The sequence below is a fragment of the Rhincodon typus genome, chromosome 38, assembly GCF_021869965.1.
Source record: "Rhincodon typus isolate 14 chromosome 38, sRhiTyp1.1, whole genome shotgun sequence".
Lineage (NCBI taxonomy): Eukaryota > Metazoa > Chordata > Chondrichthyes > Orectolobiformes > Rhincodontidae > Rhincodon > Rhincodon typus.
In genome coordinates, this window is record NC_063369.1 from 11,204,565 (window position 1) to 11,215,075 (window position 10,511).

General features: G+C 39.8%; 1 protein-coding gene across 1 annotated transcript in view; it reads left to right on the forward strand.

The window, feature by feature from the left end:
- The window catches only part of carm1 (coactivator-associated arginine methyltransferase 1), a 71,811-nt gene that overhangs the window by 49,170 nt on the left and 12,130 nt on the right, over window positions 1–10,511 (forward strand). Inside the window, exons 9-14 of the mRNA XM_048617819.1 lie at window positions 1,044–1,125; window positions 2,052–2,137; window positions 3,916–4,005; window positions 4,866–5,003; window positions 7,697–7,786; window positions 10,092–10,204. Of these exons, the coding sequence (XP_048473776.1) occupies window positions 1,044–1,125; window positions 2,052–2,137; window positions 3,916–4,005; window positions 4,866–5,003; window positions 7,697–7,786; window positions 10,092–10,204 (599 nt within the window). The remainder of the gene's footprint in view (window positions 1–1,043; window positions 1,126–2,051; window positions 2,138–3,915; window positions 4,006–4,865; window positions 5,004–7,696; window positions 7,787–10,091; window positions 10,205–10,511) is intronic.

Sequence of the window (10,511 nt, forward strand, 5' to 3'; positions counted from 1 at the left end):
TCTGACAGTTGTCGTCATTGCCTGGCACTTGTGTGACACCAATATTATGTACCATTTATCAATCCAAATCCGAGTGTTGCCCAGGTCTTCCTGTTTCAGTAACATTTCCCCAACACTTTTTGTCCAGTAAAACCTGCATAAACATACACCCAGCTAAAACAATTGCCTGTTGATTGACCCAAATGTACAAGATGCAGTCTGAAACACACACGTTTGTAAAATCTATGTCAGCAGATGGCATTCACCGAGGATTGCATGTCACAGGTTTCATCGTATAATGTTCCTGATGTCATGTTGCAAATGGCCCCAGATTACATCTTATTCCCCAACTCCCTCTTTCTGCCACCACTGCCCCTAGCAACATGATGTATGTATTTGGATCTCTACAAATATGCTTGTCTGTGCTGCTCCACTCCGCTGAAATTCTGTCACTTAGTAAAAATATATGTCATGCTTTTGGTGGGTGATGCCTCTGAAGTCCTAAGCTGTCAACAGCTAGTGCTGTTTGTGTTTTTCCAGTTTCTTTAGAAATGTTGCTGGCCGCCGTTCAGTCCTTATATGGAATTAAAGGACAGACCTACTCCTTCCATTCCATTGCACTGATATGGGACATTGCTGAGAGTAGTTCACACAGGCAAGATGCACAAGTGTTCACAAGGACGTTTCTTGACAGTTCTCCCTGATTAGGGGAAAGTTATTCATCTTTTCTGACACTGTTGAAACTCTGATCTTTTATGGTATGTTGTAAATGTGGACCAGCTCGTGCACTGAGCTGACCAATTGCTATTTTTATGGTTGTCTTGAACTCCATTGAACAAATAATTCTGGCACTGCTGACCTTACAATTTGGGCTGTAACAACTTTCTGTTGCTTGTGAACTTTTTGCCAATTTGTGCACTTGCTACTTTTTATCCTTTTACTAGCTCCAGTTTGAACCTGATGTCTGACTGGGTGATTTTGTTTGGTCATAGCTTTCAGATGTGAATCCAGTTCTGCTTTTTTTTTTGTTGTGACTCACTAGCATATCTTGTGCTTGATGCCAGGTATCAGCCGTCTTTCCATGGTGTGGATTTATCAGCCCTGCGGGGTGCAGCAGTAGATGAATACTTCAAGCAGCCTATTGTGGTGAGTGTGTTGTGAGCATTTCTAATATATGCTAATTTAAAGTCTTTTTAATTGTGCACCATAAATGTTCTCTTCACTGTGTTGCTGGGAGAGTTTCCAGGATTGAATATGAAGTCTCCAGAAACAGGTCAGGAATCCTTTATCCAAAAACCTTGGGACCACCTAGTTTTCAGATAAGGGATACTTTTGGTTTTTGGGTCCACTATAGTCTGTTCAGACCCTTTTGGGGGTGAAAAGAAATTTACTAAACCCAATAGACCTAAAAGCAAAGTTGTTTGTTTTTTTTTTCCCCCCCCCAAAGAGCCTATTCGGGCCTTCGGAAGATAAACTTCACTTTTAGGTCCATTCAAACCAAACAAATTTTCTTTATCCAAAAGGCCAGATCTCAGTATATCAACACACTGTTCAGATCCGCTTCCAAAAAGACCTTTGGTTTTTTTGATCTTTTCTGTTTTCAGACCTGTATTTGTGTAACAACAAGTCAAAATCTGGGTTATGAAACTAACTTTGGGCTTGTGGGGCGGGGAAAGGAGCGTCAGTGTGACTTTTTATTCAGAACTCTTAAAATAAGTATATGTTTCGGTATGGGCAAGATTGTATTTGTTACTCTTGATGATCAAACATTGTACAGAATCAGCTGAGCTGCAATGATTGACCATTTGGCTCGTTCCCAGCATGTTTTGGATTGTACAGGACCATATGAAAGAAATTGACTGAAGAGTATATTTATACTTTTTTTTTTTTTAAAAGTCATTGGTATAGGAAATTTCCAGCTTTATGTAAGCCTGCAACCCAAATCTGAGGCAACTAAATGTATCCTAACTCCACATTCTGTACTTGTATCTCTACGGTGTCCCTCGGCGGTGTGTTGGTGCAAGCTGTCCCTTTACAAGGGTTAGTGACTTATTTCACCATATGTTTTTAAGGACACGTTTGATATCAGGATTCTAATGGCCAAGTCGGTGAAGTACACAGTGAACTTTCTAGAAGCCGAAGAGAATGATTTGCACCGGTAAGATGTCGAACTCAGAGTGCACAGTGCTGATGGAGTACAAGTCCCAGAGAATCGTCACACAACTCCTGTGTCTGGGGCTGGAGTCAATGAACGGGGCTGATGGAGCACCAGTCACACAGAATCGCCACACATCTCCTGTATTTATTGGGGCTGGAGTCAATTGGCTAAGATCAGGATTTGCTTGCAGGACCGCTAAATTTCCTGGTTATTTCAACAGCCAATCCATTAATGTTATTACAAGGGCGGAAGTACTGTAATTTCACGAAAATAACCCAGAAGGTATATCTTAAAACAAAATGATAGATGCAGTGAGGGTTATGTGGGCGACTTTTGTTTGCAGAAGGCCTGACCTGTTCGATTACTCTGCAATCACTGGTAAGTTGATGTGAGAATGGAGATGGCTGAATCTTGTGTCTTTTGTATGTAAATGGGCATTTGTGATTATGTACAAGTTATTAGCTGTAATTTTTTTGTTCAAAACCAATGAATTTGTACAGCAATCTTGGGTGAATGACCTTGAGCCAAGGAGTGTACATAGAATACTGTGACCTTTTTTCTGTCCTCTTTTACAAAACATGTGGAGGGGTGAGATTTTCGTGAAATTACAGTAGGTCTGCTCTGATCTACTTCTGCCTAGATCCACACTACATTCCAGTGCCTGGTTAATGTAGCACATGGTGATGCTGGCCGCAGTCTCCTCCAGTATCACCTAGATGCTCTGCAGCCCTGAATCCTCAACTCCGTGTTTTTTTTAGTGTTTTGCTGTGAACTGCTTCACCAGTCACCTGAGATGATGGCTCTTTATGTCGATTGGAGAATGAGGGATATCAGGGAGTGACCACAGGCAGTAATCAGTAGGGCTATACTTGCATCACAGTCTGTGAGCAAAGAGCTTGGACCTCTTTCTTTTTTTTTTTCCCCACTGCCCATACTTAACCCATATTCTTGGTCCAGAATGAATTTTTTTTTTTTAATTTTAATTTGTATTGCACGTTCGTGAGATGGCTTTGAGATATTTTTGCCAGTCTCTAGCCATTGACAGCTGATCTGCATGCTCTTTAACATTAGTGATTGCACTAACAGCTCTGTTGTAGTCATTACAAGATGTGGGAATATTGTGATTGCTTACTGCCTGTAATTCTTCCACTTAGTGGAAGTACAGCCAGCTGTGCATTCTTGCATTAATGAAAGAATCCCTGGACCTTACTGCTGTTGCTGAGATATCTTTTTTTGTGCTACTGATCACTTAATGTATCACTTTTATATTGTATGCAGGCAGCTGCAATGCTTCTGAAAACCATTTGTGCAATCAGCACTGTAAAAACAACTAAATGTCACATCTTAATTAAAGCCTGTTTACACAATGTCATGATCTAATTGGAGTTTTAGACCATTGCATTGTACTGTCTGCAATCTCCCCTGCAGTGGTTGCATTGCTAAGAGCAGCTACGCTTAAATGAATGAGGAAAGTGGAAGGAAAGGTTTAGTTGGTATTGAGTGAAGGAGATTTGAAGGCTTTTTAAGGCTAACTCTTGCACCTTGGAGTTGATTTACTACCGCCCTCTGGAGTTGCTTCAGTGGTTAAGGTCTTTGTTTCCTAACTTTCTCCTGTTTTGTAACAGCACTGGGATACTTCTGTGTGTGAGAGATGTAGGAAGTAGGGTGTCCTTGTGCACACTGCCAGAACTGTGATAATATTTTTTTAGAAGTATTGGTATCAATTTGACACTTTATTTTTCTCCCAAATATCTTCACTACTTTATTTATTATTACAGGATAGAAATTCCATTCAAGTTCCATATGTTACATTCAGGGTTAGTCCATGGTTTGGCATTCTGGTTTGATGTGGCCTTCATTGGTTCCCAGTGAGTATTTAAGTTCAAATGTGTATAAATTGTTGTAACTAAGTTATTTGTTATTTGAAGTGGCTCTAAAATTTATGTAAATGTTGTTGGAACCATAGGAACTGTCATTTTGTGAAAGCAGTGGACCAAGTTAGAGTCCTAGCAGCAGAGGTGGGCCATTTGGATCCTTGAACCATTTCTGCCATTCATTTAGGGCACAGCTGATTTAGTACCTTACTGCTTTCTGCCCACCTCCATGCTGTAACCTTCCATGTATAAGAAACTTCTGTTAATCGTGATGAAGTTGTAACTCTGTTTAAAGACCAGAGGAGTTTATTTAGGGTCATATCTTGGGGCAGAAGGCAGATTGCCATGTACAATGGAAGGAATGGGCTTGCATAGTTTTTGCCTAATCCACGCAGGCTTTTTTTTTTTTGGGTCATACAGCCTGCATTGACACAATAATTTGAAGAAAATGAATCGATGAATGTGTCAATGTGAGTTCTTAATCCTGAAAAGGGCAGCACAGTGGCTCAGCGGTTAGTACTGCTGCCTGACGCCAGGCTTAGGTGACTGTCTGTGTGGAGTTTGCGCATTCTCCCCACAGTTTCCTCCCACAGTCCAAAGATGTTCAGGTTAGGTGAATTGGCCATGCTAAATTGCCCATTGTGTCCAGAGATGTGCAGACGAGGTGGATTAGCCATGGGAAGGTATACTGGAATGGGTGGGTGGGGTGTTCAGGCAGTTGGTGTGGACTGGATGGGTCGATTGGCGTGTTTCCACACTGTAGGGATTGTATGAATTCTAAAGGTTTTGTGTCCTGAACTAATTTCAGTTTTGTTCTAGTGACACACAGAAACGACCTCCTTTCCCTCTTTCAGAATGACCGTGTGGCTCTCAACTGCTCCAACGGAGCCTTTGACTCATTGGTACCAAGTTCGCTGTTTGCTTCAATCGCCACTTTTCACCAAGGCAGGTGATACACTGTCAGGGACTGTCATGCTGAATGCCAATAAAAGGTAAGATGGCATGTATTTATTTAGTGCCATGAGCTTAGTAAAGTGTACAAAGGTGCTTTGTAGGAACATAACAAAACACGATTTTGACATTGAACTGCATAGGAAGCAATTACTGCAGAAGTAGTTTTTGAGGAGAAAGGGGTAGGGACGTGAAGTTTCAGCATTGAATGTTAGAGCTTATGATCTAGGTTGCAGAAGGCATGTCCTTGATGGTTGGAACATTTAAAAATTGAGAATGTGCAAGATTCCAAAATGGTAGGAATGCAGAAACCTCTAAGGGTTATAGGAATGGAGGGTGTTATAGTGATAGTAAAGTATGGAGGAGGTTGAAAGCAAGAACACAAATTTTTAAAATAGAGGTGTTTACGTAGTCATAAGAAATAGTGAGGGTAATGAGCAACTCGTGGGAGTGGTCTACAGGCCTAATACTAATCACACTGTGTAGGACTGAGTGTACAGGAAGAAATAAAGTGATGGGCACCTTTTAAGAGAGGTTTACTGATAATCATTAATGATTTTACAGATTTTATGAATCAAAAAGTCAAAGGTAGCCTGGAACTGGAGTTCATGATTGTCCTTGGCACACTTTGTCTCTTTGTTTGGCTTGAAAACATGCAACTCTGAGAGCAGGCTATTCTAGATGTGGTAATGTGCAACAAGACAAGATTAATGGAGATTTTGATTTTAGTTTTAGATTTATGTAGTATTGTCTCTTGTACCTGGGTACAGTGAGAAGTGAATGACCTCATAATAAAGCCATACCTAGGAAGCAGTGATCAATATGATTGAATTTTGCATTCATTTCAAAGGAGAGAAGAGGATGATTCTCAAGCAAAGGTTTTAAACTTAAAAAGGGAAAATTATATGGGCAGATCTGGCTAAAGTGAATTGGGACATTAGGTCAAGGAATTGGTCAGTAGCATATTTGCAGGAATAAAAGATTGGCTACTGAAGGGTAGGCATAAATGTGTCACTCTCAGGTTGGCACAGTGCAACAAATGGAATACCACAAGTCAGTGCTCAGGCCTCCATTATGTACAAACGGAATGCATGGTTGTTAAATTTGGTGAACACAAAGATATGTAGGAAAGTAAGTTGTATGGCGGATACGATTCTTCAAAGGACATAAGTTATTATGTAAAACTAGAATTTTACGCAAGTAGTATCTTCAAATGATTGAAAGGCACCCTGTCCCATCAACTCTTGTTAGAGTTACCAGGCTGGAGACTATTCCTGCCAACTCTGCCCCCAAAGTTCTAAAGGAGCCAGATAGTCTCTTTTAATATTGAAGTTTTTATATACAAACCAGATTTGAACTGGCTGTGTACCTGCCATTCCTTCTTGACAATGCATTCTCTCACATTAGAGGTTGGCACCAGGTGAGGTAGTAGCCTTGACATCACTTGTTGATCTGTGCAGTCATAAGCTGAACCGCTGTCTTCAATGTTGTGCTATTCTGTGATTCTATCAAATGAATGAGTTTGCAAGGGGACAAGTTTGATTTCAGCGCCAAGTGGGTGATACAAATAATTCAGATTTTTGGGTTAACGTATACATGAGATGTGTGAGAAATGACTTGTTTTGATCAGGCATCAACTTTTACACAAGGTTGCCCATTCGTTGAGTATATATAGTTGACAGATAAAGTGGGTTTTAAAAAGTTTGGAGATGCAGTATAATGTGGGAAAGTGTGACCTTCTTGACTTCAGCAGGAATAGGGAAAACAGCATATTAAATGGAGACAGATTCCTCAAATACGAAGGGATCTGCCCAACTTGTACATGAACCACAGGTACAGCAAATGATTTTGGCAAGTGGAATGTTGTCATTTATTGCAAGAGGAATAAAATATGAAAGTAAGGATGTTTTGCTGAACTGTACAGAACATTGATGAGACCATATTGAAGCCATTCAAAGATGGTTCACTCAACTAATCCCTGGGATAACAGCATTATCTTACGAGTGAAGGCTGGACATGCTGGACCTATATTCATTTAAGTTTGCAAAATAAAAGAGCTGATTTTACTGAAGCATACATGATTCTGGGGCAACACGACAGTGTGGATGCTGAAATAATGTTGTCCCCTTGTGGACAGACTAGAACTAGGGGATTTCCAAAGTTTCCAAATAAGGGGCCTTCTGTTTAAGGTGGCAGTGAGATTTTGTTTACTCTCTGTCATGTGTCTCTAGAGCTTGTTTTCCTAGAACAATTGGGGGTGGCCTTTGACTACCTTATTAGTCAAGAACCTACCCTTGCCTTAATGATATTCAAAGAATATTGGGGTAGTCAAGAAATGAGTTGAGCCCAAAGTCAGATCAGTCTTGATCTTATTGAACGGTGAGGCAAGCTCGAACAAATAAGTGACCTACTCCTACTCTTAATTGGTATGTTCACAAGATGTGGACAGCAGTTTTTGATTAGATCACATTTATGATAGGTACAATACAGGAGTCCAAACAGGATTCTAGAATTGTCATAGGAATAATAGATGTGGTGAGCAACCTTTTTTTCAATTGACTGTAATTTTTATTAATCTGTTCCTAGATGTGTGATAGTCTACTTGATTTTATTCCAGTGAAGACTTTCATGCTCCCAAGGTTGTGAAACCACTGTTGTCCATCAGCTTTATAACTTGAATTGTTGATTGTTTTTCACCTGTGTAATGGAACGTTTACTGTTTGTCTTTCTGTAGGCAAAGTTATGACATTAGTATTCTAGCCCAGGTGGATCAGACTGGTTCAAAATCTAGTAATGTACTGGACCTGAAGAACCCTTTTTTCAGGTAAGTGTTGCTCACAGATGCTCCTTTCATCATTGTACAGCCTGGCATTGCAGAGATACCCAGTTTTAGCTTCTCTTTCTCTTCTCACCCACTTTTCTGAATAGAGAAAACACAGATGACTCCTCATTAGAATTTCTACATTGCCCAAATGTTTTCTTCTTCTTCCAAGTAGTACAGTTGGCTGCACCTAAGAATATCCATTATCGAGCAAAATAGTGTGATTAACTGGAGGGGGGAGGAGTAGAAGATTAGCGTAGAAATAACGCCACCTTGTATTCTTTATACCTGCAAGTAATTTCTATCTGTAAGGGTAAAATATAAAAACCACTAAATCTTTTTGCTTGACTATCTCTCTTCAAGAACAATTGAATTATAATTTTTGCCTACTTTGTAGATCAATTATCTCAGCTATTTACAATCCTCCTTCATGTCTAGTGCACTATTCCATAAAAATAGTAGCTCTTATCTGAAAAGACATGACGACAAAGTTGTTAATGACAGAAACTTTGAGAAAACAAAATTAAAGATATTGGACTCAGCTAATGAGCTCAGAAATGAAACTCTAGCAGAAAACCTCAATGAAGTATTGCTGTACAAAGCCAAAATACTACAGGTTCTGGAAAACTGAAGTAAAAGTAGAAAATGTTGGAAACACACCAAATCTGTCAACATATGTGGAGAGAGAAGCAGCTAAAGCTTCTGATTAGAAACTGGTGGTCGAGATCTTCTAAGCAAGTACACAGTCAGGGAAAAGGGGGCAGGAAAAACAACAGAGGTCTGGGGCATGGTGTGACTAAATGTAAAAGGTAATGGTGCAAGGCAAAACAAGTATCAAAACAAAAGTTTAGTCCAGAAGAGGTATAAATGGTCATCATGGAGGAGAAGGGGAGTAAGGAAGCTCTGGTAAAGTATCTTGGGCGGGGGAAGAGAGAGAGAGAGATACTGAACATGGTTGGAAAGTGTGGCCAAAATCTCTGGCACTACTGATCTGTGACACTAATGCTGTATTTTCAATTATTGAAAAAATGGCATTAGTAGTTTGGGTCCAAGGTTGTTAAAATCAAACGTTTTGTGCATAACTGTTAAGCTGCTCTCCTGAGCTATAAAGAGTTTAGAGATTTGATTACAAATAATGGTGGTTAACTTTTTTCTTGCATTTTGTGGTCATTTTTAACCCTTCCGATATTTGTTTTTATGCTGTTTCTGTTATGCTAAATATTGAATGGTAATAGCATTGCTGGAGTAGTAGTAGACTGGAGCTAAACTAGCTCTGGGTGCAACACTTCAGTTCTGCATGGTGAATGAATGTCCACTCTTGCAAACTGAGAAATCAGAGTCCATAAAGCTTACAATTAAACATGGCTGACTTTAAAAGAGATAAAAGTAGAAAATGCTGAAAATAGCGTGTTAGGCAGTATCTGGGGGAAGAGAGTGAGTTAATCCACATGTTTGGAAAGTGTGGCCAGACCAAGGGTACACCTGAATAGAAAGCAGGCCCTTTTAATGAGGAGGAATTTCTTCACTTAGTGTGTAAGTGAATCTCGAATCTTGCAGCCCAGTGGCTGTGGAGGCTTAGTCATTTTGAATATGTCATTAGATTTCTAGATATTTAAAAACTTGAAGGGATGTGGGTTACTGCAGGAAAATGGCATTGAGGTGTACAATCAGTGATGATCTAGTTAAATAGCAGAGTAGACTAGAGGCTGAATGGCTTGCCTGTGCTTCTAGTTTGTGCTAAGATGTAGGTCAATTACCTTTCCTCCATACCAGCTAAAGATGGAGCTCCAACAGTCTTTAAACATATTCAGAGACCAAGTAAGGAACAAAAGGGGAGGTCTGAGATTGGTGGGTGACAGGATTTATTAAATGACAATGGATGCTGTGCAAGACAAAAAGAAACAGTAATAGGAATGATAACGACAAACCATGAGTCTTAATTTCTGCACGGTCAGTTCAATGTAATTTGAGTCAGTTTAAGTCTATGATCACCATCACCTCTGTCTGCATACTTCAATGATGTCAATTCTCGGTACAGTTCATGTGTCCGCAGTATTTTTATTGCAAAGCAAGGGCTGTGACCATGCTCGCCTTGGAGCTGTCTAAACTTCAATCCACACAACATGCCAGGCAATGGTCAAAAGATTTATTGTCCATGTGCTGTTCCTCTTAAAAGAGGCATATTTAAAACATAGATATATGCAAATATAGAGGAAGAAAATTAGAAGGCAGGGGATGCAATACCCTTTTATCTGTGATCAGTATTGAATAACTTTGTGTCTCTGTTTCTCCTCCCATCTCCTGTTAGGTACACAGGAACAACTCCCTCACCACCCCCAGGTTCACATTATGTATCGCCATCAGAGACCATGTGGAATACATCTGGCTCTTACAACCTTAGCTCAGGACTGGCAGTATCTGGTATTGTACATTCTCTCTTACTATCTCAGTTCTACAAAATATGGGTAATTTTAATTAGGATTCCTAAATTCTGTTTTTGTACTGCATAAGCCATGAGTTGAAATTGTATTCATTATGATAAAATTAAGATACTTGGATGCACAAAATCTGGAGTATAACAGATTGCATGTGGTCTTTATCCTGGAATACTGTAGCTGTAAATATTAAATCTTGAGCTATCTCTTCAGTTTTCTGAGTATGATCCAATTGGCAATCTCCTAAATTCAAGGCTGCCTGTTGCGTCTTAGTTGTGTTTTATCGTTCGTTC